Source organism: Fonsecaea multimorphosa (genome assembly GCF_000836435.1).
Source record: "Fonsecaea multimorphosa CBS 102226 unplaced genomic scaffold supercont1.7, whole genome shotgun sequence".
In the NCBI taxonomy this organism is placed as follows: Eukaryota; Fungi; Ascomycota; class Eurotiomycetes; order Chaetothyriales; family Herpotrichiellaceae; genus Fonsecaea; species Fonsecaea multimorphosa.
Genome location: NW_015971641.1, coordinates 661,274 through 689,170, shown reverse-complemented (window position 1 = coordinate 689,170; position 27,897 = coordinate 661,274). Strand labels below are relative to the sequence as shown.

Sequence of the window (27,897 nt, the reverse complement as noted above, 5' to 3'; positions counted from 1 at the left end):
TGCGTTATGAGCACTGGCCAGCTTCAGTTTGATTGACAACATTCCTCGCGAGAAAAATCTCCGCGCAGAGGCATTGACCATGTCGACTTACTCTGCCAGTTCGCGGGATGCTTCGCGGGACCGTGCTGAGTCTCGAATCATCAAGCATCAACATTCATTTTCAGAGTCCGGCAGGGCCTCAGTGCCTATGTGAGTCCTTGCTCTTGCTGGGGAACCTCAGCCAATACTGACCCGGTGATAAGGTGGGACAGCTCAGATCCTGATCGAGCACCTCCGCCACTTCCATTGAACCCTGGAGTTCCCGGAAGCCCTCTGACTAGATCTAACACATCGAAACGGATTGACGAAGCTGCCGCCCTGATAGCCGCCAGAGCTCGAGAAAATGCCCCTAGTGGCTACACCAGCAACCCTCCTCCTACCTCACCAGACAGAAATGTCATACGGGCGCAAAATAGGCGAATGCAGAATCTGCAGAGTCCCGGCATCACTAGACTGAGCGACTCTTTAGAGAGAAGATCACCAGACAAAGGCCTGCGAACGGCAAAGTTCGTGGACTTCGAGGACTTTCCCAGCAATAAACCATCGGAACGCAGTCCGACAAGACCGAGGTCAGAGACTCCGACACCCACCGAGAGGAACTCGGCAAGGTCCAGAGAAACAGAAAACACGCCGCCGCCGTCGAACATGTTGGCCTTGCAGACAATTAGAAATCGGCAGGATGCCACGCCACTTGGTGACATAACAAATGGGGCATCGCCTTCAGTCCCGACGTCCTACTCCTTTGATGCCTTGTCAAACCAAATTCTGAGCCTGACATCAATCATTACAAGCGTTCAGAAAGAGATGTCGAGTCTGAACAAGAGAAGCAAAGAAAACTACGGCGACCTCATGAGCCTCAAGGAGGCCACCTCGGCGAGGGACGAAGACATCCGCAAAAGTCTCAGAGAACTCATAGCGGGTCTGGAAAGCAAGTTCACAAACCTCGACTCTCGCTTACTTGCTGCTCCTCCGGACGCGAGCAGATCAACACCTACCTTGGGGCTCTACTTCGACGACAAGGCACATAATGGCTCCCCACGCCCGAAGAGCCTCGGGCTGCCACGTATAGGCAGCCCATCTAGCTTCTCTGCCGCACTTGACCGAGAGTTGACCGCGTCGCCTTCCATCACATGTGTTGACGGAGCTGCAAGCATTGCCCTCCTCGAGAAAGTGCTCAGAGAGATGGCCACTCGCGAAGGCCAAGACAAAATCATGAGCACTCTCGAAGCAGTAAAATCACAAGCTCTTGTTCGATCGCATTCAGATGTCACTACCTCAACAGCCTTCGACCCGACCATGATGTCGAAGTTGGAAGATATCCTCGTGTTCATGAAGGGCATGAAGGAGGAATCTGGATCTCGCGCGCTGGTTCGCTCAAGCGGCAAAGACAGTACTAAGGGTCCCTCAAACCTTGATCTTTATCTTGAAGGGGACTCAAAAGCGGCAACTCTAGCCAAAGCAAAATCAGGCGTCGAAGGACGGAGCTCTATGTCAAGCTCTGAGTCTGCCGTTGACGACATTGTTACGATGCTGAAGAGTGTCAAGCAATCCTTGGCTCAAGGAGGCGGTCTTACAAATGAAGTGAAAGTCTTGGTTCGAGAACTACGTGGAGAAGTCTTGGGAATGGGACGTGAGCTTGCAAAGAAACTGGACCAAACGACATCCCAAGCCAAAGGCGCTGGTGCTGAGACACAAGCAGCGAAGCGGGACGAGATCGCCGTTATCGTGCAGCAAGGGCTTGCTGAGCTTAAGGAACATATGCACCACATTGTTCAAGAAAGCGGGAGACAATCAGCAGAGCATAATCGCCCAGCGGTCGGTACTCAAGAAGTTGTGCAGGCAGTCCGTGATGTCCTCGCGGAATTACCCCAGCCTCGTGAACAACCAATCCGAGATCCTGTTGCCGAACGAGAAGAATTACTCATTGCCGTGAGAGAGGCCTGGGAGGACTGTAAACCAGAGATCGCTCTCGAGCATTTCGGGTTGGAGCGAGATGAGATCTTGGAGACATTGAAGGAGGGCCTGAAATCCTACCAACCACAACAAGCCACAGCAAAAGATGCCGGCGCCACTTATGAAGACGTGCTCGAGGCTGTCAGGAAGGGCCTTGCCGACTTCGAACTTCCCCCCATCCCAGCGCCAGCTGGAATAACTCGGGATGACGTCCTTGCAGCTGTCTGTGAGGGCATCAAGGGTATTGAATGGCCAGATATGTCTGCGTCACGGGGCATAGACATCGACCTCACCAAAGACGATGTCTTCGACGCTGTCCGAGAAGGATTAGCGCAACACGACACTGTCACCAGAGATCAAATAAGTGACGCTATCAAGGATGGCCTTTCTCAACATGATCGCGTTGCCAAAGAGGTCGAATTCAACCGCGAGGATCTGTTTGACGCCATCAAAGCTTGTTTGGAAGGCGAACAGAATCCCCTAGGAGGAATGGGAGAACGTGTCATCGAAGCTATGCATGAGTTCCTCGGCAGCATGAAGAATGAGTTCCAGCAATATTCAGCGGCCAGCGGTAAGGACACGGAACAGGTACTGGACGCGCTCAAAGATGGACTCGAAGACCTAAGGTCCGACATCGAAAGCTACGTGGACCGTGCTGCCGATGTCACTGGCAAAGACGAAATCATCGACACAGTCAAGGCTGGATTTGCTGCGATGCAAGCGGATCTCGACAAAGGGTTTGCAGCACGCGGGAATGGAGCGCCGAACACACCTGAACTTTTGGACGCAATGGAGAAAGAGTTTGAGCATCTTCGCGAAACCATCAGCAAGAATATGGCTAGGGACCATACTCTATCTGAGAAGGACGAGATCCTCGATGCTATTCGTGACATAGCTGACGACCGCCAATCGACCCTCAGCAGTAACAGTGAAGACATTGTGCGGCTAGTCAAGGACGAATTGGAGCATATGCGCACAGCCCTTGCTGGGGCTCTCGTTAAAAACGGCTCTTCGCTTGACCGTGAGGAAGTTCTCGACGCCATCCGAGAGGGACTTGCCTCGTCTCGTCCGAAAATCGACGGGAATGAAAGTATTCTGTCCAACACCAGTGAACTCCTCGATGCTTTTCAGGACGGAGTTGACGGTATCCGAGCCGACATCCAGAAATTGACTGACCGCCCAGTTGACCTCAGTGCAAGTTACGAAATCCTTGATACGCTCAAGACGGGGATTGAAGACGTCCGAGCGGATATTTCGAGGCTTCAGGAGAAACATGGTGACGAATCCGACGCCGCCACCGCTCGTGGGCAGGAGATGGTGATACACGACCAGAACCGCATCTCCACCGAGATCGAAGGCTTAAAGGTGATGATCACACAGTTGAGAATCAAAGTCGAAGCGTTGGACGGAATGGCTGGGCCACCCCCTGCGACGGAGGCTCGAATACACAAAGAAGACATGAATGAGCTTCAAGATGCCATACAACAAGTTCAGGAGTCCGTCGACCGAGCCCATACTACCGAGACTAGAATCCACAAAGATGACCTGGAGGGCCTGTACACCGCCATCGACCAGGTAGCCAATGCTGTCAATGGAGTTCGCGATGCACCTCCGCCAGAACTGGTCATGCCGGAGAATGCTGCATCGAAAGAAGACACCGAAGCCATCGAAACTTTACTGAGAAACATCAAAGCGAGGATTGACGAGAGCCTTTCGCCGGACTCTGAGCCTCTGGCCAAGTCGAGTCAGATCGATTCCTTGGAATTTGCCCTCAAGGACATCAAACTAGTGGTCGACGAAGCCAGCGAGCGGGCTGCTGAACAAACCAACAGAGAAGATTTCACGTTGATCGAGTTGATGTTGAAAGACGTTCAGACCAGCATGGAAGAGTTAAGAGCCAAGCTGGAGAAACCCAGGACCGAACAGGGTAGTCTCGAGAAGTCCGATTTGGAAGTCGTTGAATCCCTGTGCTTGGACATCAAGACCCAGATGGAGAATATCAGACCGCCAGATCTTGGTTCTCTCCCACGCAAGGACGACATCACGGACGTGAAAAATGACCTCAAAGCATTTCGGGAGCAATTCGAGGCCGACAATGGTCTCACTGCGCAAGCGTTTGAGGCCAGAAAGATCGAACATGGCGGCTTGGCCACAAAGATCGACGATGTCAAAAACGTCATCGGCGACCTGCGAGATGAGCTCGTGGGAAAGGTGGAAGGAAGTGCAGAGGGAATCGTGGAATTGAACAAAGTACTTGGAATGCACCATGACGATATGAGCAAGTATGCCACTGCAGCCAGTATCGAGGAAATGTCCACCATGATCAAAGACGAACTCGAACGGCACATGGACCATCATTCTACCATTAAAGCTGAGATGGAAGAACGAGATGCCACACTGTTCAGCAAACACGAGGAGACGGGTGCGGAACTCAAATCTGTGATCGAAGACAAATTCACTCTGCTGATGAACAAGTACGACGATGCTCAGCTTGCCAGTGACGTCAAGCTGAGTTCTCTAGAGGAGCGAGACAGTGCACATCTGGAAGCCACGAACAGTACGAAAGCGCTTGTGGACGATCTCAAATCGCTCATGGACACTTTGGGAACCACAGTCACAGAAACCTGTGAGCGGATCTCTGAAGACTCGAAAACCGTCTTTGGTTCTATCGAAGAGACTAACTCGAAGGTGGACAACCTCCACGCCAGCAATGCCTTCGAACATGGTGTGACTCGGGAGGAAATCGCAAAGACGTTGGCCGCAGCAACAAGGCTTGAGGGCAGTCTGTCGGACCACCAACCAGCAGTCCTCTCTGCGATCCAGGAAGTGCTCGGAGTGGTGACCCAGCACTACGAGCATTCACAACAGCAAACAGAGAGCTTTGCACGAGCTACAGAGGAGATCAAATCTGGCGTGGACTCTATCCCAGCTGCCATACCACCCTTGTTGCCAGCCCTACCCGCCGCTGAACCAATCAGGGAAGTCCCTGCCCAAAGGGAATATGACGACAGTGAGCTGCATGATAAGTTGGACACTCTCCTCTCCCATGCAAACTCTGCGAAGAATATGTCCGAGTTGCATGACAAGTTAGACACCCTGCTCTCCCAGGAGAACCCGTCCAAGGCGATTAGTGAGGTGCATGAAAAGCTGGACACTCTTCTATCGCATGCCGATTCAGCGGGAGACAGTACTGAGCTGCATGACAAACTGGACACGCTTGTTTCCCATGCGAGTGCAGCCAAGGAGATGTTTGCAGGGCTGGAGGACCATCAGAAAGAGACTCGAGATTCTCTAGCCAGCCTCCAGAAACTTGACGAGATCCACCACCAAGTTATGTCGACCGCGGCTGAGATTGCAAGTATGGTGACCACGCAGGCGAGACTGATGGGGGAGCACCATGACTCGAAAGCTGCAGAGGCAACGGAGGCAGCGATCGCCTTGGAGAAGCGAACGGCGCAGAAGGAGAAAGTCGAGGCTGATATTGTTACCCTGAACGAAGAGAAGAATTCTCTTTTGGAGTCCATGGCAATGTTGAGGCGAGAACAAGAACAGCTCATTGGACAGACCAAAAAATTGACTCGAGATGTGGCGAAGCTTGAGACCGCCCTGCAAATCCGACAAGACGAAATGCGCGAAATGAATGCCAGAGCAGAGGTCCTTGAGCGTCGAATCCTTGAGGGACTGGTGAATCAGGCTCGAGCGGTCAAGACATCCTCCAAGGCTATCAACAGAGCTAGAATCAGTCCGGCCGAACGGGATGCATCGATGAGCCTCAAGCGTGTTCCCAGCACCACCAGCACGGCAACAGCAAGGACCTCTATCAGAGGCGGAAAGTCGGCGATCGGCAGCGCCGTTGGTACAGCCTTGAAAAAGAGGACGCCACTTACCTCGAATGCCAAGGCAGCGTCGACGCCGAGAACATCTACTGTTGATCGTCGAATTCTGAGCACCAGCCATGTTACTGGTAACCGTGGTCGAAACACGCCTGATATGGCATTAATGCTTGCTCCTGTGCCCAAGTCAACCGGCCTTGTCAGTCTCAAACGAAGCCAGTCTGTGAAGAGTAACCCTAGTAGTTATCTCAACGGACGCAAGGCCAGCTGGAATGGTGCCCCAACAGAGTTGACGGACAAAGAGAATTTTGGCGTTGACCACGATGAGAGCGATGACGACAACCATAGCGAAACAAGCACTGAGAGGAGGACCAGCTATGGCACGAGCGTCATGTACACCGACAGCATGACATATGGTACTGGAAGCACGTTGAGTAGAGACAGCAGGCGGTCGACAAGCTGTGGCAGCAGCATTGTTGGGACGGTCAACGGACAGACGGACAGCATTGCTGAGGAGGATGAGGAACAGGAAGCGGACGAGAATACCCAAACGGCCATGGTCCTGCACGGTGCTCAAGCTGCAGATGGCCATCAAAACGATGAGAACCGAGAGGACTTGATGGCCCTGACCACGATGGACGGACCGCACAGTCCCATTCTCGACGCAGAAACGCTGCCTGACCTGCAAACCCCACCTGCCATTACTGAAGAAGGGATGAAGTATCATGGCAGTGACAGCGGGCTAGGCACTGAGCCATTGACGGCAGGCACCGAGAACCATAACGATTACTTTCAGATGACGGCATAGGATATGGGAAGTTGAACAAATTGGAAATGAGCAGGGTTGGGCGTTGTGGAGTCCGAGTCGTTGCTGGTCTATTTCTTTCTTGGCTAGATAGTCGGATGCAGGGTAGTGAGCGTTCAGCGAGTATTGCAAACCAGTGCCCGGGAAGGGATGATGACGGTATTAAGTATCAAGATACTCAATAGGGAGATTGCTTGACTTGATGTGGTAAAGGTTGCTGACATGTTCACGCATGGCCTTGTCTGGCGCCCATCTGGTACAGCCTCGTCGGCCTGATGGGTAACCAATCAGGAGCCCAGCCTTGACCCTCGGCGTGCCAACGTGATCACTTTCCTCAAGGCACCAAACGCGCCCGTTTCCCCCAACAATTTCGCCTGCTTGTGCGTCACTACTTCCCCCATTCGCTACGGCTGGTACCATCGAGCCCAGCACTCCAGGTGCCCAGATGCACGATGCCACTTGTTTGATTCCAACCTGGACAAATTGCTCGCTTACCTCCTTATTATTCACATTCATCGACATCAGAGCAACACATCTTATCTCTATCAGACTCGCTCGACAAGGCGTTCTCTTGCACCCTCATCCTCCCCCCACCGCCAAATACCATCGCTCTCCCTGAACGATGCTAGATCCTCTCCCGCTTCCTCCACCATGGCTCGTTAGTCTGGTGAAACCCTTCAGCGAGGCTCTGCATCTCCCGTCCCTGCCGATTCATGTTCATGAAGTCCTGGGAGCCTTTGTTCTCTACCAGACGACCCAGTCTATTGTCTCGCCCGTCCTCTCGAATTTCCTATTCCCCGACATCTATCCGAAGCTCACGCGACGCACTCGCATTAACTGGGACGTGCATGTGGTGTCTCTGCTGCAGTCGTGTGTCATCAACACTGCGGCGTTATGGGTCATGTTCAAAGATCAAGAGCGCAAAGATATGCAAGGCAGTGCCATTGAGCGGATATATGGCTATACTGGCGCCTCCGGGCTCATTCAAGGTCTGGCGACGGGATACTTCGTCTGGGACCTTGTAGTGAGTGCGCGCTATCTCAAAATCTTTGGACCGGGAATCTTGGCCCATGCTATCACCGCCCTCTCGGTGTTTGCCCTAGGGTTTGTAAGTTGCCTCGCGCCAAAGTAGCGTTCTCCCAGCTTACCAAGACGTGCAGAGACCATTTTGCAATTACTATGGCCCAGTCTTTATCCTCTACGAGCTCTCGACACCCTTCCTCAACATTCACTGGTTCTGCGACAAGCTCAACATGACCGGGTCTCAGCTCCAATGGTACAACGGAATGATTCTTCTCTCGGTGTTCTTTGGCTGCCGGTTGATCTGGGGCACTTACCAGTCGTTGCGAGTATATCAAGATGTTTGGCACACGATGCACCTCAACATCCAATCCGGTCCAGTCCTTCGAGAGATCCCCACTTCTGCACATTCTTCTATATTCGTCCCCCGAGATGGACAACTCTGCTTGGGTGACAAAAGCTGCATTGTAGCGCAATCCGAAGTGATGCAGTTCACTGGATCGCAGACGGAACCTATTCCAGTCTGGCTGGCTGGAGTGTATCTGACCTGCAACCTGGTACTGAATTCGTTGAACTTCTATTGGTTTGGCAAGATGATTGAGGCAGTGCACAAGAGGTTTGAGGGTAAGCCTCACGAGGATTTTCCCCGGGAACGCGAACGAAAGCAAAGCATGGTGGAGGCTGCTGCGACCGAGCTCGACTACGAGACCCTCTCTGGACCCAAAACTCCGGACGAGGAGAAAGAAGAGTCAGCTGTTCTGGGGAAGAGCACTGCGCTTTCAGATGGATCAGCGGAAGCCCGGAAGCGGTAGACGTAGCCGGCGCACAAGACCATCGCGAGGTATAATTTTACACACATTGAGGATGAGAGTTGTCCCATTGCGACCTACAAGGAACCTCCTGAACATGGGTTGTTTTCCAATAGTGCAGGACCACTTTTCGCTTTATTCATACATTGTTGGGCCTCCAGCCGTCAACAAGAGGAATTATATTGTTATCCTTCACCTTCGACCTGGGAGATCACCTCGTGCTTCTAGATTGTCCACTCTGGAGTCAGTTGGAGACGGACGGATGTGAATGTCTAAGCAGCCACCAAGACGTACCGCACCAACCTGCACTGTCTGCAATGCTTATAGAGTCGACTACTACTGCTTCTACCTGAAGGATCACGTCCCCCATCAGAGATTTTCTCCTGCGCCACAGCAGCACAGAGAATCAGAAGCATCAGCCAAAATGCGCCTTTTCAAGTTTGTACCTACGACTCTACTTTTGCTCAACACCGTCACTGCAGCCCCAACCGTCATCACCAACCCAACTACTACTTCAGTTGCTGCCTTGATTGATTCAATTCTGCACGATGTCTCATCAATCCTGGGTGACGCGACAAGCACTGGACCTGCAACTGCCAACCTGAAAGACCCTGCAGAGGCGGTCCTCAGGGTCAGATCCATGCTTGTCAACGAGACCACGGCCTCAAACAGCACCAATTCAGCCGATCTCAGCAAAAACTGCACATGTTCCATCCTGCCAGGTTACGAATCGGAGAAGTGCACTCAGGACTGTGACTGCTGTGCAACCTGGGGGGGCGTGAAAGTAAGTCCTGCTTCGGCGTTTCCAGTTTGTGCGGGATGTAATGGACGACGTTGCTGACGTGAAGTTGTCAAGGCTCGCTGCTACCCCGACGACGCCGAAAGCATTTTCCCGTGGGTCATCAACAACTATTGCTCGTCAGATTGCTGTGACTATTGAGAAATCGTCGAGGAAGTGAGATTAGAGACGAACATGGCGAATACTGGACGGAGTCAAGACCTCTTTTCAGTGAATGAATGGGAGCAAGCTGACCTCAGGGGTGAGTGACAACCTTGAAAGATGATAGTGACAGGGTGTTGTTTGTTCTTAAGGGCTTGAGTTGTGCTGAATTGGTTCTCGTCTCTCTATTCTCTACCCTAGACTGTTCATTTCGCGACGACTGCTGCGAGGTCAACAACAAAGCATACCAAGATGATGTCTCTTGCCTTGATCTCCGTTTCCCTTCTCGTTCTCAGTCCAGCCACTGTGCTAGCCACATCTTTTGATTTCAACGACACCAGCAATAATTCCACCGGTTCGAATGATATCAACCTCATCAACTCCAACCTAACAAATCAAGAGAGTGCCCTAAAATGTTCCATACTTCCAGGCTACGACCAGCAGTGCTCAGGTGATGGCGACTGCTGTTTAAGTTGGGGCCTAAAGGTAAAGATTGCCATATTCTTTTTGTCCTTTGGGGCGCGTGCTCGAGAAATAGACATTACTGATCTGGCCGTAACTGACCTATGCGACTCGTGATAGGCTTGCTGCTGTACCATCACTGGCCGGTCGCCGTTCTCCCAAACCGGAACATGCGCAGTAACGTGCTGTCAGTAGACGAGGTAGATCGGGATGGGAGGGTGCGGATTCACAAAAGCGAGCTGGGTGGTGAAGAAGCCAGAGCAGCGACAGTGCGGAGACGCAGAAGATCCCTGTGTGTTGTTGGCAGGAAATGACCATGTCTCAGCCGAGAGATGAGGCGGGACATTATGCTCTGTCCAACTGTGAGAGAATCAGAGAGAGCATTATGATGATGTCGACGCCGTGGGGATAGGAAACTTGGATCTAATCTGATCAGTCGGAGGCTGAGGCTGAGGCGATGGCGCTGGCGCTGGCGCTGGCGCTGGCGATGGAGATGGTTGCCCCAATCAACCGAGATACAAAAACATTGCGGGTCCAGACTCAATCCAACTTGAACCCGCGGCTGCGGTCACCAACTGCACCCCTCGAAGCGCCCGCAGAGTGCTAAATCCACCTTGATTACCCATTTCCATCTTTGTTCCTGTAACCCATTCCTCTCCGACTGTATGCTACTTCCTTCATAGAGGTCCACCATGGCCTTTCTCTTTGGAGGCAGAGGGCGACAAAAGCAACCCGCCGAGATTGCGAGGTCCTTGAAAGACCTCCTGGTCAAACTCCACGACCCCAATCCGAGTCCAAAGGTCTGCAGACCTGTCCTTCGCATAGTTCGCACTGTTGACCCTTGGTTGTACAGGTGGAAGAAGATGTCGCGAAACATATGTCGCAGATGAAATTGATTGTTCAAGGCACTCCCGGTTCGAACCCTCAGTCATCCCCCCAGAACCAGTCGATTAGTCTGACCAGCAGAGTCTAGAAGTCGACTGCAGCCCCGAACAAGTCCACCAACTTGTGCACTGTATCATCCAAGAAGACATCCTCTTCGAATTGGCAAAGTCCATTCGTCTGCTCCCTTTTGAAGCCCGGAAAGATGCACAGATCATCTTTTCCCATATACTCCGCTACAAAGCATCCCCGAACAACTCCTCGTCACAGCCCGGTTCGTCGTCGTCGGAGCCTTCAGCCATTTCCTATCTTGTCCTCCAACGGCCCGAAATCATTGTCGAATTATGTCGCGGGTACGACTACGCACAATCCGCAATGCCGTGCGGGACAATCTTGCGACAGGCGTTGGCATATGACACGATCGCCGCTGTGATATTATATGACGAATCTCAACCGGGTGAACAGGCTGTGCGTCTGAAAGATTTGGACGTCAGCCGCAAACAAACAGGCAAGGGTGTCTTCTGGAAGTTTTTTGAATGGATCAATAAAAGCAGCTTCGAGGTGTCTGCCGATGCATTTACAACCTTTAGGGTGCGTCTTGTCGGTGGCCATTGCTACTGCCCATGTCTTAACTGTGGCGTCTAGGAAATCCTCACCAAACACAAACAACTCGTCTCCCAGTACCTGGTGACAAATTATACCCTCTTCTTCACGCAGTCCTACAACCCCATCCTCCTTTTGTCGCCTTCGTACGTCACAAAACGTCAATCCATCAAACTGCTGGGAGAACTGCTCCTCGACCGCAGCAACTACATCATCATGACCCAATACGTCTCCAGCGCCGACCACTTGAAGTTAACCATGACTTTACTCAAGGACGACAGAAAGATGGTCCAATACGAGGCCTTCCACGTGTTCAAGGTCTTCGTGGCGAACCCTAACAAGAGCGACGAGGTGAGAAGGATCCTGGTCAAGAACCGCGGGCGGTTGTTGAGGTTCCTGCCCACGTTCCTGGAAGGAAGGACAGACGACGACCAGTTCCTGGACGAGAAGAGCTTTTTGCTCAGGCAGGTCGAGATGTTGCCCGACGAGGAGTCTCTGGAGAGGGAGAGACGGAGCAGTCAGGCTGGGGAGGGCAGTGGACAGGTCAGCGTTGGGGCGTGACGATGACGATGACAATAAGAATGACGAGCCAGCCTCGAGCGAGATGGATTATCTGCTGGTTTGATATACACACTACCATTGGCGCTGGAGTCTGGAATTGACGAAAGGAAGCATTGCCGGGATTCTTGTTGCATTGGACCTGATGTCCATTCTCTCGTGGGTAGAGCGTTCGGACAGCATGGGTGTGTGGTGTGATACTTGCCGCAAGGCGTCTCGGTCGTGACGCTAGTGACGCTTCAAGTCCTGCGTGAATGAACAATGGCATCTGTATCTACCTGGGTACTACATACATACATACCGCCAGGACAGCTCCGTAGCTAGGTGGTGGTGGTGGTAGTGGTGGTTTCGAGATTAAAAACCGTCTCAATCCTCAATCCTCCATCTCTCCTAGCTGGATACAAGAAAGCGTACGGGGCCCATGCAACACGCAAGAAGGCCCACGCCAGGGCTATAGTGCAATGGAGAGGAAATGGGACTGGAATGAGGAGTGGAAACTAAAAGCCCCATTGCACTGTTGAAACCTTTTTCGACGAAAAATCCAATGCCGTCTCAAATTCGGCATGGAGGTCCCGTCCCCGTCTAGGTATAGGTGGGTAGGGTACATTCTCAGACCCCCTACGAGGGTATGTATAGTATTATTAATCTGCATGCCGACGTCCTGAACGGTGCGCGCACAGGGGGGATATAATATGTATGTATGTATGGGAGATTTTGTTAGGATAATAACATTTTCTAATCAAATGTTGCCAAAAGATGTAACGAGGTAGAATTATATAGGTAGGTAGGGACCTGCACGTAAGGGGGAAAATGGGTTTATGACCCTGGCCAGTACTACCTAGGTATCCCCCGAATATACCTACATACTTAGGTACTGATGAGGATGAGATCAAGGAGAGGGGGAATAAGAATAATATACCTATGTAGGTACGGAAAGAGATCAGGAAGATGCAACAAGTCATATACAACAAGGAGTCATTTGCGCGCAGGTGGTTGACATGTTGTCTCATTCACATCCCAAGTTTTGCCATGTATGTGCCCAGGTATAGCATCTTATCGTTCATCCAAGGTGGAAAGAAAGGAAAAGAAAAGAAAAGAAAGCTGCCAGGACGTGCGCCAGTAAAGAAAAGACAAGTCCCGAATACGACGATGGTGACGGATCAAAATATATCGTCGTCCCCGTCGACCTTGTCTCTGACGACCTCGTCTTCGACGTCCTCTCCATGCAAGTTCTTGTCCTCCAGCCCAAGCTCGCCCATCTCGTCACCCAACAACTCCACCTCGACCTCCTCGCCCACCCAGCCCTCAAACTCCTCCAGGCCCTTCTGCACATGCACCTTGAACCTAATCACATCCTCCAAAAGCCTCTCGATTCCACCGTGCAACTCTTCCCGAACTCTGGCGCTCTCCTCGCGCATGCCTTCGTAGGCCAGCTGGACCTCCATTTCGCGCTGCTCGAGCTCCAACACGCCCTTTTCCAACCCTTCGCGCATTCTGCTGAGTTCTTTTTCTAACTTTTCTATCGCCGAGGTCTGCTGCGTGTGTGCCGTTTGGCCATTCTCTTTCAAGGTCGAGTATTGTCGAGAAGCTTCCTGCACGCGGTAGTTCAGATTATCGATCTCGGTGTTCTTCTCATGCAGAGCCTCGGAGATGTTATCCAGAAAATCGCGGGCGTTGAGGTCCGATTCCGCCGCGGCTTTGCGCCGCTCGTTGATTTCTTTGCGGAGCGAGATGAATGCATTGCGGACCATGCCTCGGAGGTCCAGGTTGAGGAGGTGCATGGGTGAGTATCCGACGTTCTGGTCGGCGAGAAGGCGGTCAGATTCGATGGGCGAGGCACGACTTCGGCGTGATTGCGATGTCGAAGAGGAGAAATTCGGCTCTGACAAGTTGAGGGAGAGCTCGTAGTCTACACCTTTCGCGTTGACCGCCGACGAGGGGATGAGGGACATCTGGTAACCCAAGGAATTGTATCGCTTGACAATGGCCTCGAGATCTTCCAGTTTACGCGCTGTTTCGACTTCCTTCTCGAGGACCATCTTGTTGATTTCATCCAGCGCAACCAGTGCGTCTTCGTGGCTCTTTGCCAGTCTCTCCCGCTCGGTGTTCATTCGATCAATGTCTTGAATATTCAAACCCTGTCGATCGACCGAGTGTTGTAAATTCTGCCGTTCTTGCTCAACGACTTCCAGGTCTGCCTCGACCTTCTGGATTTCGGCGTCGAGAATTTTGATCCTCGAGTCATACTTTTCAATCTTTGCTTGGACGTTGGCGTTGTATTCCTCGAACTTCTTCTTGTCGTCCTCCAGGATCTTAAAGTGCTTGTCTAGTTTCGCGATGTCGGGCGCATTACGCTCGAATTCATCGATCTGGGCTTTGAGCGCTTCGTGTTCCGCCTCGTAGAGCTTAAGCTCTTCAGCGTGTTTGGCATTGATTCGCTCAAACTCGTCTGTCATTGCTTGAATATGTGGCTGAAGGGCGGCTTCCTCACTCTCTTCATCATCTTCTGGGCCCATCTGCAGCCAGTCTTGGTAAGCCCCGAACAAGAATCTGAAGACAATCCGATCGCTAGCGATATCGACACCAGCTTCGGTGCACGCATCGTCGTAAGCTCCGCGGGTAAAATTGTCCAGCATCTGGGCGAGTTGCATCATCCAATGCAGCAAACCCAAAAAGCGAGGCCAATTCTGACCACCCACCGCGACCAGGTGTGACTTGGTAATGTCTCGTTCGTAAGGATATCTCAGCTGTTTCATGATTGGAGGGACCTCGGTATCGATGCTCTTCTGGAATTTGTAACCTGGATCAATGCGGCGGTACAGCCATTGAAACATGAACGTGAAGTCCTTCTGCGTTGGCGATTTGACCGAGTTCTGGGTCAAGGAATGCTTCATCTCCAACTCAAAGTTGTTCTGCGTCAGATAGTCCAGCAACTCCTGGCTCAGTCGTGCCCTATACGACGAATCTCTCAACGGCCTGGGATCTTTGGGTGCGCCTGCTGGTGCGGGCGTCTGTGAGAAGAACGACTGGTGCGCGGCGGTTCCATGACCAGAAGGACGAGAAAAGATACTGCTTCTCCTCTGCAAACCCTGCGATGCCGGTGTCTGCGAGCCGAATAGTTGATTTGGCGCGAGACTCTGTCGACCAGTATGCGTGCTCCCAAAGATATTGTTCGACACTGACCGCCGAGCGGTTGACATCCCCATATCTGCTTGCAGATTGCCGCTGGACGAGGAACGATGGAAGATGGGTTGCGCAGGACGCTGGATGCTCTGGTTTATCGAGGTCGATCGCACATGAGATGCAGTGTATGGCGCATTTCGCAGTTCCGTGTTCGAAGAGGTGCGCTTGATTGCAGACGCGGGTTGGGGGATTCCTGAGAAGTTTGTGATGTTTCCCAAGGTCTCCCTCGGTCGACGGACGCTGAACAAGCCTGTGGGTTGTGACATTGTGGTGGATTGCCCGCGATCGTGGATGTTGGGAGCTCGCGATCGGTTAGACGGTCAAGCAGTTACTTGGCGGTGTCTTGACTCGACAGCGCAGTCAATGTTGTCGCAGATTGACAAGTAGTGGTCAGTCGTAGAAGTTGACGCGCTTGACGAATATGCCCACATGGGCCACGTCCGGCGTCTGGTACAACAGAGTCCAGACTAGGCTAGCCTTCAACACGCCGAACCTGATATTCGTCGCCACAGCGACTGATGACTAAGTCCACGTCACGTGCCAAAGTGCCTCGGTTGAGCAGAGATTAGACAGGAATGAATTGAGGATGGCTGGACGGCATCTGGACGGCATCATTTCCTCCATCCATCGAGCCTCCTCTGTCAGCGGCGATTCTCCCATCCAAGTCATTGTTTCTGCTTGTTGGTCTCCTTCTACGACCGTCCTTGAATGACTTAGTTTGAAGGGTGAACAGCTCGCCGACAATGGCGCCCCGCGAAGACCTCGTTGCGTCGGCGGTGACCTTCCTTCAAGATCCATCCGTCGCCTCTGCTCCCCTCGAGAAGCGGATCGAGTTCCTCAAATCCAAGAATCTCACACAAGAAGAGATCTCTCTGTCCCTTGCCCGTGCCGGCGGTGATGCAGCTGCCGCCAGCTCAACTGCATCGCCCCAAAATGCAGCACCCTACTACCCTCCTCCTCCGAATGCCTACAATAATGCCCGAGGTCCTCCGGGTCCAAGATATCCCTACCCCTACAACCCATACGGAGACTGGCAACCTCCACCGCCCCCGGAGCCACCAAAACGAGACTGGAGAGACTGGTTCATCATGGCCACCGTTGTTGGTGGTGCAGGATACGGCATGTACGTTCTTGCTCAGAGATACATCAAACCGTTAATAGCGCCGCCCACGCCTCCGCAACTCGAACAGGATAAAGCCGCCATTGACGAGCAATTCAACAAGGCCTTTGCGCTGCTTGACACCTTATCCTCCGACACGGCTGCGCTGAAACAGGCCGAAGAAGCCCGAACCCAGAGACTGGACAGCGCCATTACGGACATTGAAGAGATTGTCGCAGAGCTGAAGGCGGCGAATCAGAAGCGAGAAGACGATGCGCGACGGATGGAATCCGAAATCAAGACCATGAAAGACAGTCTGCCTCGCTCCATTGATAACGTGCGAGACGCGAGCGAGAGACAGTTGAAAGAATTGAGCAGCGAGCTGAGCAGTCTGAAAGTCCTCATGGGAAATCGCATGGGTAGCGGTTCTGGAGTCTTCAACATCCCACGCACGCAGCCAGCGACCATGCCAGGCTCAACTTCTGCCTCGACGTCCAACACCGCCGTAGGAACCCCTTCAGCTGAGAATGCCCCGGGTGCTAGTGGTGTGAACGTTCCGAGGCCAACGCCGGCGTCCACGAACTCAACTCCACAACTTCCTACTTCTAACCCAACTCCAGCTGCGACATCCTTGGGCAGACCAGCAACTGGCAACAAAGCTTCCATTCCGGCCTGGCAAATGGCGGCGGCACTCAAGGCGGCAAACAATAATCCAAGCCCAGCGGCCGCGACTCACGGGGCTAATGTACCGGTGGCTAATGGTGCATCTTCGGGATCATCTTCTCAGCAGCAGCAGCAGCAGCAGCAGCAGCAGCCGCAGCCGCAGCCGCAGCCGCAGCCTGACGGCGCAGAGGCCGTCGCTGCGCTTAATGCCAGTTAAATACCCATATTTTAGCAAAATCAAAAGGGTGTTGTCTTTTTTAATTCCGCCTGGTTCATGAAGCGTCTCCCCCTCCGAAGCGCTGCCGTGCAATCTCCTTGAAAATACTCATGGTCTTCTCCTCCTTTTCTCTAACCGCCTGTAACTTGATTTCGCGCTCGGCGCGTCTGGCCCTCAGTATCTCCTCTCTCCGAAGTTCTCTCTCGTTCTTCTTTCTCTCCTGCTCCTTTTTCAACCTCCTCATATCTGCTAGACCTCCATCCTCGTCCCCCATGAGCTCCGAGTCCATGACATCCACCTCGCCGGCTGCGTCCTTGGAAGCTGCAAATGAACGATTCGCGTCGGCACGCTCGCGTTTTTTCTCCAGTTGGCGCTCGCGGCTCCCTGGCTCGGCACGCGGGACGAGTTCGTCCAGACGCTCCTTTTGCATCTTGCGGTCGAGATGACGTTCGTGGCGGAGGTTTTGCGTATGCTCTCGCCGCGCGGCGTGCGACTCTTCAAGTACCTGGTCATCTCGTGCGCGGAGGTCGTCGAGGGAAGGGATGGAGGCGCCTTGACCACGTCGAGCCATGAGGGAGGAGTCGTCATGTTCGGCTCGGGTTGTGAGGGATGAGGGAAGGATAGGACCAAAGTCTACGTCTTCTTCGGTGTCATCATCGTTGCTCTGAGCCGACGGTCGAGAGTCAGACATTCTCGTCTGATCCGGTCTTGGACTTGTCCTCCTCCGATTGAGGGCAGGTGAGGCTTCTTGGTCCTGTGCCCTCGCCTTTTCCAACGTCGTCGGATCATACCAGCCCTGCGCAAGTTCTCCACGATTCCTGCCATGTTAGCCAGCGTATTTTCCAGGGCTTGAGTCTCCCACACCCAGCGCCGGTAGAAGTCACAGAGTCGTTCCCCGAAGGCCCCGGGTTCTCCAAAATAAGCGTGGCAAATTTAGGGTGTCCGTTGTTCTTACCATTTCCCCAGGAAACTCTTCCACCGGCCCTTCACCTCCATATCGTCCAGCTCCTCGATGTTTATTTGTTTCTGGATGTCCAGATAGAGAGCGAATAAGGGACGATAGGTGGGAAGGTCATGTCGTGAAAGCTCTCGCGCTCCGTATGGCAGTGGCTTGGTAGTGGTTGTAGTAGTAGCCGTGGAAGACTTTCTGGTGTGCTGGTGCTGGCCAGATGACAGTTCGCCAGACCGGGAACGGTAGGAATGGTGGTGGGAAGGTTTAGGGTCATGATGGTACGGGGAGCGGGAGCGGGAGCGCGTGCGATGGCGGTGTCCTGTCATCCTTAGTCGTGGCGTTATCCTTGTAGATGAGAGATGCTCGAGGGTTTGATCGAAATGGATTTCCCCAGGCAATGACATCGTCGCTGTTGAACCGAGGTTACGCCGGTTCAAACCCTCTGGTGCGCAGGCTCAAGACGACTACAGTATTTAGCAACGAACTCGGGAGAATAGCAATTAGCCAACAATGACACTAATCCGTCTCATCTTAGTATCCGGGATCTCAGCTGCCTTACTGGAAGGATGCATTTCATTTGGACTTGAGGTGGTCCGTTGGCCTATATCGCCGGTTAAAGCGGCGTTCCACTTGCCAAGCTTCAGCGATTCCGACTCGAATTTTTGTTCGGATTACTCTCATTCTACCGAGTAGATAGACCTTCTCCCATAGACTTCTTTGCATTTGCATTATAGACCTGGTGTCTGGTTGATATATTTGCCTTCAACATGCACATACTTGTAGGCCAACGCAAGACCTATGATGGGAATAGATGGCTGACTGCTCAACCAGGTCGTAAATGACGACGGTCCCCCGTCAAATCAATCATCACCATACGTTCATTCTCTGGTAACCGCCCTTCAAGATGCTGGACATTTGGTATCAGTGGTCTTGCCTCATGTCCAGAGGTCCTGGATAGGAAAGGCACATATGGTTGGTCACACTTTGACTCCGACTTACTATCGCCCGGGCTCCATCTTGAAGGACGACGGAATCACCTCGGACCGACCATTTAACGATGGCGGAGAGGAGTGGATTTTGATAGACGGCACGCCGGCAAGCTGCACCCAAATCGGGCTTCATCATGTGTTCAAGGACAGAGGTCCAATTGATCTTGTAGTCAGCGGTCCCAATTATGGTCGCAACACTACTGCCGTCTTTGCTCTGTCCAGCGGGACAATTGGTGGCGCAATGGAAGGCGCAATGAGCGGTGTGAAAAGCATTGCTTTGTCTTATGCTTTCGATTCGAGAGAGCACGATCTTGAGGTCATCTCTGCGGCTTCAAGACTGAGCACCCGGTTGATGGAAAAGTTAACCAAGGAATGGCCGGACGACGTGCACCTGTACAGCATCAATGTCCCTCTCCGAAAAGGAGTTGAGAACAATAAGATTGTCTATGCTGAAATGATACAAAACCGATGGATTAGCGGAAGCTCCTTTACCGAATTGGCCGAGGAGGAAGACATCGAGGACCCAAACGTGGAGGAGCAGAGAATTCGTGAGACTGGTGAAGCTACCGGAAACAACAACGAACGCCTGACAAGGAGAGCTCATCGAAAGTTCAAGTGGTCTCCCCAGTTTGCCGACGTTCGGCAGGCGGTTGTCGATGCTGGCAAGGGCGACGGTTGGGAGGTGCTGCAGGGAAACATCACGTAAGTACACCAAAGGCGCCCGGGGGTGAGGTCGCGCGTTGACAATGATAGGGTCACTCCATTGATTGCGAATTTCTGGCACCTACCTCACTACACCGGCGAAATCAAGCTGTGAGTAAGTTCACCTCAGAAGAAGTCGGCGGCAGATCCTGGGACGAATTACTGATGGGCGCCTGCGCAGAGATGATGCTCGTTTAAGCTCAATAGCCTGCAGTATAGACTCGCATTCTCCGCCCATGTACGCGCTCATTGATTATCCGGATGCATATGTGCAACCTCTCATTCTGGCTGCCCTGGGACAGTTAGCTCCATTGCCTCTCAGGCGCATTTCCAACATTAGTGACTTGCCAAATCCTTCGGATCGCGTTTTGCAGTTCACCGCGTACGAGAAAATTGACTTCGAGCATGCCATGCAGCACTCACAAACGTCTCTTGTTTGCTCCTATGTCATCCGAAAAGCGCTTATTCGCAAGCACTATCTGTCCAATACAGTGTCTACCTGGCTAGTCAAACACCCCAGTAGCATCCTGGCAAAACATTTCAAGCCGTGTGTGCATTTCGAACTCGACTACGCGGAATTCCTGGATGAGGCACTGGTGGATGCATGGGATCTGAACGAGAGCTTGGCAGAGAATGAGAAGCAAGAGTCCGGCAAACAAAAGCAATGGTGGATATTAAAACCCGGCATGAGTGACGGTGGCAACGGTATCAGACTGTTCTCGACTAGCGGCGAACTTCAAGCCATCTTCGAGGAGTGGGAGGAAGACTCCCCCGATGCCGATGCGGAGGATTCGACTGAAGAGGACGAGTGTCATGATGCGCCAGGGCGCAAACAAGGCGATTCTCTTGAGGGTAACGCAATGACATCTCAGCTCAGGCATTTCATCGCTCAGCCCTACATCGACCCTCCACTGCTGCTCGAAACCTATGGGGGTCGAAAGTTCCACATCCGGGCCTACGTGCTGGCGGCAGGAGCTCTGAAGGTGTATGTTTACAAGGAGATGCTGGCTCTTTTTGCAGCCAAAGGCTATCAACCACCCGCTTCTGCCACAGATCCCGAGATGCTGGACCTTGCACAACATCTAACAAATACCTGCTTCCAAGATGAAGCGACCAAAAGCACCTCTGTCTACCGGTTCTGGGATCTGGAATCATCTGAGATGCACGCAAACTGGAAGGACGCCATATTCCAACAAATCTGCGACGTAACTGGTGAAGTTTTCGAGGCTGCAGCTCGTGAACAGATGATCCACTTCCAAGCGGTACCGAACGCTTTTGAAATCTTTGGGGTGGACTTTTTGGTCGACCAGGATTGTAACGTGTGGCTGCTGGAACTAAATGCCTATCCAGACTTCAAGCAGACAGGACAGGATCTCCAGGACGCCGTGGTCGGTGGACTTTTCCAAGCGGTCACCAGGACTGCAATTGCGCCATTCTTTGGTCTCACTGGATCTGGAACGACGCAGATGCCACTAGTGAGATCGATCAATCTAGGTCGATGCTGAAAGGATTCTGTTGCATCAAACACAAGCGGCGTGCATCCAATCTATCGATTCTTTGTACTGCCTGTGATCAGCAACCCCTCCGTCCCATCTTGGACGATGTCGTGCGACGTGAAGGGCCAGCTGCAAACTAGCCATGGAGCGACCTAGTGCTTGGGACGCAGCGGGACATGCAGTCTTCCTGCAACAAGCTTTTTCGACCAATTTTGATACGTCGTTTCTTGTCTACGGGCATCTGATCAATTACCGACCGCCAGTCATTGCTGGTGACGGGCTCCCGGGACTCTATCACTTTTTTTGCCCTAGGTCTAAGTGGCGGATACTGATTGCACAACTTCCATCCCACCTGCCTTCAGCCGAGGGATGCAAAAAGAGCGAGACCGCAAGGCAACCTACTTGGATTGTGAGATGGGCCAGGGCGCAACACGGATTTCAAAGTCCCATCCTCAGGTCACGCAGCCTGCGGTCCGGGTTGACCTGACACCATCCCGGCGTCATTCGATGACAGCCTTGAGGAATGGCCTCTGTTCTGCATCCGCTGCATCCATCCCTCCAGGTTGTAGAACACCTACCTTAGTATTCTGGTATGCCAGAAGAAACAAACTGGTGCTCACGAAGTCGTGTTACCGTCTTGCGCAGGCAGCGACCCAGAATGAGTCAATCTTCATCAAACTCGACACGAGTCACTTCACCTGCTACTTCTTTCTCACTGACTGGTCGCGCCTGCAGTTGTAGAAGGTGAAGTCCCGTCATCGCTTCAGCCTTTTTTTCATTGCTTGTCGCGCCTGCTGCGCGATAGGCGCGACATCTCGAGCCTGGCCAAAGAGGCCAATTCATGCACCAGGCCATTTGTCTCACCACCACCTCTACTCGTCCATTGTCGATTCCTGTGCTGAGCCTGCACTCCTCTTGCTCTCCTGGCAGTCTGTTTTGCGGTATCGAACAAAAGTGTATGTATTCTCGATCAGGCCTTCCATATCAGCCTTGGTCCAGGCAGACATCGCTGCTCTGACGAGCGCTTCACCAAAACCTGTTGCTATCGGAATATTCCTCCTCTTCTACTAGACGGTTGCGAACCTCATTACTCGCAAAACAGCAGACATGGTGTCCCACGCGCTACATGGAGACCCTTTCGCTTTGAGGGTGTTTCAGTTCCTCACTGTCGTTGCGTCCTCTACCTTCTTCGCCATTGCCACGATCGTTAACTCGTTCTCTGGTGCCCAAGAACCGAAGGACGGAAACGTGCGCAAGTTTCGATTCGGCTTAGCTTGTATCGCTGCCTCACTTTCTTCTGCAGAAGCAGTGATCGACCTGAAGAGATCCGACGCGTACCAAATCTCCGACCCGGACGCAGTGTATGCGCTCTTCCTCACTTTGATCTGGGTCGTCCTCCTACTTAGCCTTACTGGAGCTCCCACCACCCCGTCATATCCTCATATTGGAACTTGGACGATTCTTCTCGTCTGCCAAGGCACGGTCTTTGCAGTCTCGCTTCCTGGTACACCCTTCGAGGACAAGGAGCTGTTGGCACGGTGCGTTCTGCAAGGGCTCCAACTAGCACTTGAGATTGGACTTCTCGGAGACAGTCTCCTTACCCGGTTCGTTCAAGGAAAGAAAAAGATAGGAAATGAGGATGAAACGCGACCGCTTCTGGGCAATGAATCATCTCCGAACAGCTTACAAAGTGAGGCTCAAGAACCCGACGAAGCAGACAGACTGCGCATTCGAAACAGGCCATTCTGGCAGTACCTTGCCTCTTTCAAGCTCTTTGTGCCATACATGTACCCAAAGTCTTCAAAACTGCAGCTTTACTTTGGCGGAATGTGCATCATCAATGCTTTGACAAGGGTCATCACAATTGCTCTCCCTCTCAGTCTCGGCATGGTCATCAATGGTCTTGGAGAAACAATCCCCTGGAAAGCCATTGCCCTCTACGTGCTGCTCGGATTCATACTGTCACACGCAGGCTTCCCGCTCCTTGAGACCTGGCTATCTTGGCGGGTAAGAACCGACCTGGTAGTCGCCTTACAGCGACATTGCTACAGTCACATCATGGATCTGTCAGCCGATTTCCACGATTCCAAGAGATCCTCAATCATCTGGCAGACGACCCACCAGGGTGAAGATGTGATTGACTTGCTTCATGACATTATGTTTCAATTCTTGCCGATGATAATCGACTTGGCTTCGGCAGCCGTGGTCCTGACATATCTCTTTGGGCTTTACATGACCTTCATCATTGCATCAATGGTGGTCCTATTCTACTGGCTGACCTTCACAGTGCTTGTTAGAAAGAGATCTATGTGTCGGTCTTGTCTCGATGCGTTTCACGAGCAGTATTACCAGATGAGCGAGTCCACGCAGAATTGGTTCACAGTATGCCAATTCGGACGCATCCCCTATGAGACTCAGAAGTATAGGGAGAAAGGCGACGTTACTCGGAACAGAATGCTCCTTTGGTGGTCCTATGAGGTTTGGACTCGGGGCTTGCGGCACCTGGTACCGTGCATCAGCTTCGTTGCCGCATGCAGTGTGGCCGCCTTACAGATCGCACATGATCAACATAAAATTGGTGATTTTGTGGTCTTGATCACATACTGGGCACAACTTACGGGACCACTAGCTACTTTGGCAGGCGAATTGTCAAAAGTAGCTGAAAAGCTAGTCAACGCCGAGAAGCTTCTGGCGATACTGGAACAGCAGCCACGCATTCAAGACTTGCCAGATGCTCGACCATTCGTCTTTTTAGAAGGTGCTGTCGAATTCGAGAATGTTTCTTTCTCATATGATGGCAAACGACAAGTGGCCAAAGGAATGACCTTCCGGGCAGCTCCCGGTAAGACTGTGGCCCTAGTTGGAGAGACGGGAGGTGGTAAGAGTACCATATTGAAGCTCCTTTTCCGGTTCTACGACGTTGACCAAGGCCGCATCTTGATCGATGGCCAAGATATCAGACGCATCAAAATGGAAACCTTCCGCAAACACATTGCCATGGTTCCTCAGAATCCTGTCGTATTCAACATGTCAGTGCTGGAGAACGTCAGATACCCTGATATTGATTGTACGGACGAAGAGGTCATTGAAGCTTGTAAGGCAGCAGCACTACACGACAAAATTATGTCGTTTACGCATGGCTATCGAGAAAAGGTGGGCGAGCGCGGCACCAAGCTCTCAGGTGGCGAGCTTCAGCGACTTGCAATTGCACGAGCGATCCTCAAAAAAGCGGATATTTTGCTTCTGGATGAAGCCACTAGCAGCGTCGACAGTATCACGGAGCAGAAGATTCAGAGCAGTATTCGCCAACTATGTGCAGGGAAGACCGCTTTTGTGATTGCGCACCGTCTGTCTACGGTCATGCATGCCGATCATCTTCTCGTCATTGAAGATGGCCGTATTGTTGAGTCTGGCACCCATGACGCTTTGATCAAGCAGAGCGGTGCTTACAATAAGCTCTGGCATAGCCAACTGCGCCTGCAGGCGGAGGAGAGAGAATCGAGGTCCCGGTCTAGCTCGCCACAAAAGAAGGATGCACTGGTCCTGATCAACGATATGAGTGCTGGTGAGCAAGAGACCCAAACGCTGGTCAAAAACACAAGCAGAGGGAGCAAAGACGACGACACAGAGCGCAAAGATCCTGAGTCCACCAGCAATATACCAACCATTCACGGCCACCAGCATCGAAGCCATCAGGCATCGCATAATGCTGCAGACTCACGAGATAGACTGAACGCCAAACGCTTTGCGCGTGCGCTGGGAAGGAGACTGTCGCGCTCAAAGTCGCCGGGAAAGAGTGGTTCGTCAGAGTCAGGTCTGAATCCGGACGCTCGAACATTCAGGCCTCGGCAACTCCAGGATGGCAACCACAGCACAGATTTCTCAGCTCCACAGTCGCGGACTACGACTGGAAGTCATCTAGGCAATTCTGTGGATGGACTTTCAGAGCAGGCCAGACCTGAGGCGACCCTGTCCAACCGGGAGAATACAATTAAGTGGTCCGCAGTGAAAAGTATGTGGGATTCACCTGGCCTCGTTCTGGACCGGCGGTCACCCTTGGTCTTTCCATTGAAGCGAAAGTGGGCTGGGCAAGGTCGCGAGGCATTGGAAGGAAGCGGGGACGCTTCTGTTGATAGCACAGGAGAAACACACGTGCAGAGCGACGGTGTCAGAGCCGAGAGCCCCGAGCGCAACATTGATCGACCGGAAGTGGACGAGACCAGAATTCTACCGGGAAACGGTCGCCGGCGGCTGACTGCAAGCGAGCCCTTTCCACACAGCATCGATGACGAGGAAGAGTCGGACGACTCATCAGCAGAGGTCAATGTTCTGCAGTCGTCAAGATATTCGAGGCTGCCACAATCATCATGCCGAAGAAGTGTGTCAGCTCTGGAAAATGAGACGGGACAGTCCAACGAAGAGGAAATGACTCATGGTGACGAGGCTGGAGCATCAGTTGACAGCGGAGCGATGAGCCCAGGTGTTCCTACTCCAACCTCGCACTTGAAAGTTCCTGCCAACTCCCCTGCGTAGGAGACGCACGGCGGAGCTATGTTGTATTGCCCTGATTGCTTTGATACTGCATTTCATAGGCTCTTGAAAGCATCGAGTACGCTGCCATAGCGGCGAAGAAGGGCATTTGGCAGCCAGTCTTGTATCATAGAATATGAAGTATTTCCACGGCTTTACAACGAACACAGTGTTCTTATGGTGATGGATATTTCTAATCCATAGCAAATATCAAAGTTGGCAGCCAGACAACCTTCCGGCTGTTTTGATCCATCCACCTGATTCGACGCCCTTTGGCATCTGGCGGTGTCTCTGGATGCGTCGGGGATTTGGACCGGCCAGCATATAACCACGCAAGCCATGGTAGTATGACGAGGTTTTCAATTTGACCTTCACTTTTTGGCTCATTTCTGCTGTAACGAACAGACTGCGGCCACATCGTACACTTCATCGCCCTTCGTAGCCGTCAACACCCACAACGACGATGTCGACCTCTCCTAGTCGCCGGTTCGATCGTGATGCCGAGATCTTCGAGCTCGTTGACTCCAATACCACTCAAAACCATGCTTTCGAGGAATCATCTGTCAATCAACTGGAGGACCATCTACCGCATGATGCTGTCTCTGTTGAAGACGTGCCTCCGAACGGCGGCTATGGCTGGGTATGCACGGCCTGTGTCTTCCTGATCAACGCCCACACCTGGGGCCTTAACAGCGTAAGTGCCTTGAAACGAAAGGACTGAGGTAGAAGCTCATGCGCACAGGCATGGGGTATTTTCCTCGCCCACTACCTCAGCGATCCTGTTTTTCAACACGCGTCACAGCTCGAGTACGCCTTGATTGGCGGCCTGTCCATCTCTCAGTCTCTGCTTAGTGCACCTGTCGTGAACATCTCCACGAGACGTATCGGCACGAAGGCCACTCTTCTCATCGGCACCGTCCTGCTGTTCGTTGCCCTGTTCGGCGCCTCATATGCGACCGAGATATGGCATCTCTTCTTGACGCAAGGGGTTTGTTTCGGCTGGGCCATGGGCTTGCTCTACATCCCGGCGACTGCTTCCCTTCCGCAATGGTTCTCCACTCGCCGAAGCCTGGCCATGGGGATTGCGTCTTCGGGGGCAGGCCTTGGAGGGCTGGCGTACAACCTTGCGGCAGGTGCTATCGTCCAGAGCATGGGCGTGAACTGGGCTTACCGCATACTGGCATTCTGCGGACTCGCCGTCAACGGAGTGTGTTCGCTCTTGCTCAAAGACCGCAACAAGGCCGTGCAACCGTTGCAGAATGCTTTCAACTACCGCGAATACGGTCAGGTTGAGGTTATTCTGGTTGTCCTCTGGGGAGTGTTTACTGAACTGGGGTATATCGTCTTGCTCTACTCCTTGCCCAACTACGCGACGTCGATCGGTCTCACGGCAGGGCAGGGTTCCGTTGTTGGTGCTGTTCTCAGCCTTGGTCTTGGAGTCGGCAGGCCTGTAATTGGATACTATTCGGATGCCTTTGGCCGCATCAACATGGCGACAATCATGACCGCTGTCTGTGGAGTTCTTTGCCTCGCCCTATGGGTGCCAGCGAAAACCTACGGCGTCCTCATAGCCTTCGCTCTCACGGCGGGATGCGTCTGCGGCATCTTCTGGAACACAGTCACACCAGTGACGGCCGAAGTGGTGGGACTGAAACGACTGCCTTCTTCCTTTGGCGTCATTTGTCTGTCCTTGGTTGTGCCCACAACCTTCGCCGAGCCGATTGCCCTGGAGATGGTCAGTGCGTCTGGATACCTCAGCTCGCAGATTTTCGTGGGCTGCATGTTCCTGCTTGCTGCCGCGAGCACATGGGTGCTCCGATCGTGGAAGATCAACCAGGTCGAGTTGAAAGCCGCAAGAGAACAGCGAATCAACGATCCAGATGCTGTACAGAATCGGACGGACCATGGCCATTGGCTGACGCCGCAAAAGCTGCTCTGGCTAGGCAGGGTATGAAAGTCGCTATCGTACGAGAATGGATCAGATTTCTTCATTTCGGGCTATCGATGCGCGAAAACACCTTTAGGTGACTGTCCTGCTAATCCACCGTCTACTATCTCTTTCAGCCTCGTCCTTTCGACCACCTCAGCCTTGGCTTGAACATCCTGAAAACATGTCTCAGGCAGACAATGCTTCCGAGGACGGTATCAACTGAGCTCAAAGA

General features: G+C 52.7%; 10 protein-coding genes across 10 annotated transcripts; 8 read left to right on the top strand and 2 right to left on the bottom strand.

Moving 5' to 3' along the window:
* Positions 1-79: 79 nt before the first annotated feature.
* Positions 80-6,633, top strand: Z520_04473 (uncharacterized protein; the record flags this gene model as incomplete). The annotated part of the gene is made up of 2 exons (XM_016774980.1): positions 80-189; positions 243-6,633. 2 exons carry the CDS (start codon positions 80-82, stop codon positions 6,631-6,633), a joined length of 6,501 nt encoding a protein of 2,166 aa, XP_016633960.1.
* A 619-nt stretch (positions 6,634-7,252) lies between these two features.
* On the top strand, positions 7,253-8,462 carry Z520_04472 (uncharacterized protein; the record flags this gene model as incomplete). Its single annotated transcript, XM_016774979.1, has 2 exons — positions 7,253-7,738; positions 7,791-8,462. 2 exons carry the CDS (start codon positions 7,253-7,255, stop codon positions 8,460-8,462), a joined length of 1,158 nt encoding a protein of 385 aa, XP_016633959.1.
* A 421-nt stretch (positions 8,463-8,883) lies between these two features.
* Z520_04471 (uncharacterized protein) lies at positions 8,884-9,399 on the top strand (the record flags this gene model as incomplete). Its single annotated transcript, XM_016774978.1, has 2 exons — positions 8,884-9,243; positions 9,316-9,399. The coding sequence occupies 2 exons, from the start codon at positions 8,884-8,886 to the stop codon at positions 9,397-9,399; spliced, it is 444 nt and encodes a 147-aa protein (XP_016633958.1).
* Positions 9,400-10,553: 1,154 nt separating this feature from the next.
* Positions 10,554-11,907, top strand: Z520_04470 (uncharacterized protein; the record flags this gene model as incomplete). The annotated part of the gene is made up of 4 exons (XM_016774977.1): positions 10,554-10,661; positions 10,715-10,775; positions 10,835-11,334; positions 11,389-11,907. 4 exons carry the CDS (start codon positions 10,554-10,556, stop codon positions 11,905-11,907), a joined length of 1,188 nt encoding a protein of 395 aa, XP_016633957.1.
* A 1,157-nt stretch (positions 11,908-13,064) lies between these two features.
* Z520_04469 (uncharacterized protein) lies at positions 13,065-15,353 on the bottom strand (the record flags this gene model as incomplete). Its single annotated transcript, XM_016774976.1, has 1 exon — positions 13,065-15,353. The coding sequence occupies one exon, from the start codon at positions 15,351-15,353 to the stop codon at positions 13,065-13,067; it is 2,289 nt and encodes a 762-aa protein (XP_016633956.1).
* A 477-nt stretch (positions 15,354-15,830) lies between these two features.
* Z520_04468 (uncharacterized protein) lies at positions 15,831-17,066 on the top strand (the record flags this gene model as incomplete). Its single annotated transcript, XM_016774975.1, has 1 exon — positions 15,831-17,066. The coding sequence occupies one exon, from the start codon at positions 15,831-15,833 to the stop codon at positions 17,064-17,066; it is 1,236 nt and encodes a 411-aa protein (XP_016633955.1).
* Positions 17,067-17,121: 55 nt separating this feature from the next.
* Positions 17,122-18,344, bottom strand: Z520_04467 (uncharacterized protein; the record flags this gene model as incomplete). The annotated part of the gene is made up of 2 exons (XM_016774974.1): positions 17,122-17,884; positions 18,022-18,344. 2 exons carry the CDS (start codon positions 18,342-18,344, stop codon positions 17,122-17,124), a joined length of 1,086 nt encoding a protein of 361 aa, XP_016633954.1.
* A 441-nt stretch (positions 18,345-18,785) lies between these two features.
* Z520_04466 (uncharacterized protein) lies at positions 18,786-21,214 on the top strand (the record flags this gene model as incomplete). The annotated part of the gene is made up of 4 exons (XM_016774973.1): positions 18,786-18,797; positions 18,850-19,709; positions 19,761-19,820; positions 19,924-21,214. The coding sequence occupies 4 exons, from the start codon at positions 18,786-18,788 to the stop codon at positions 21,212-21,214; spliced, it is 2,223 nt and encodes a 740-aa protein (XP_016633953.1).
* Positions 21,215-22,312: 1,098 nt separating this feature from the next.
* On the top strand, positions 22,313-25,738 carry Z520_04465 (uncharacterized protein; the record flags this gene model as incomplete). The annotated part of the gene is made up of 1 exon (XM_016774972.1): positions 22,313-25,738. One exon carries the CDS (start codon positions 22,313-22,315, stop codon positions 25,736-25,738), a length of 3,426 nt encoding a protein of 1,141 aa, XP_016633952.1.
* Positions 25,739-26,198: 460 nt separating this feature from the next.
* Positions 26,199-27,689, top strand: Z520_04464 (uncharacterized protein; the record flags this gene model as incomplete). The annotated part of the gene is made up of 2 exons (XM_016774971.1): positions 26,199-26,429; positions 26,478-27,689. The coding sequence occupies 2 exons, from the start codon at positions 26,199-26,201 to the stop codon at positions 27,687-27,689; spliced, it is 1,443 nt and encodes a 480-aa protein (XP_016633951.1).
* Positions 27,690-27,897: the final 208 nt, after the last annotated feature.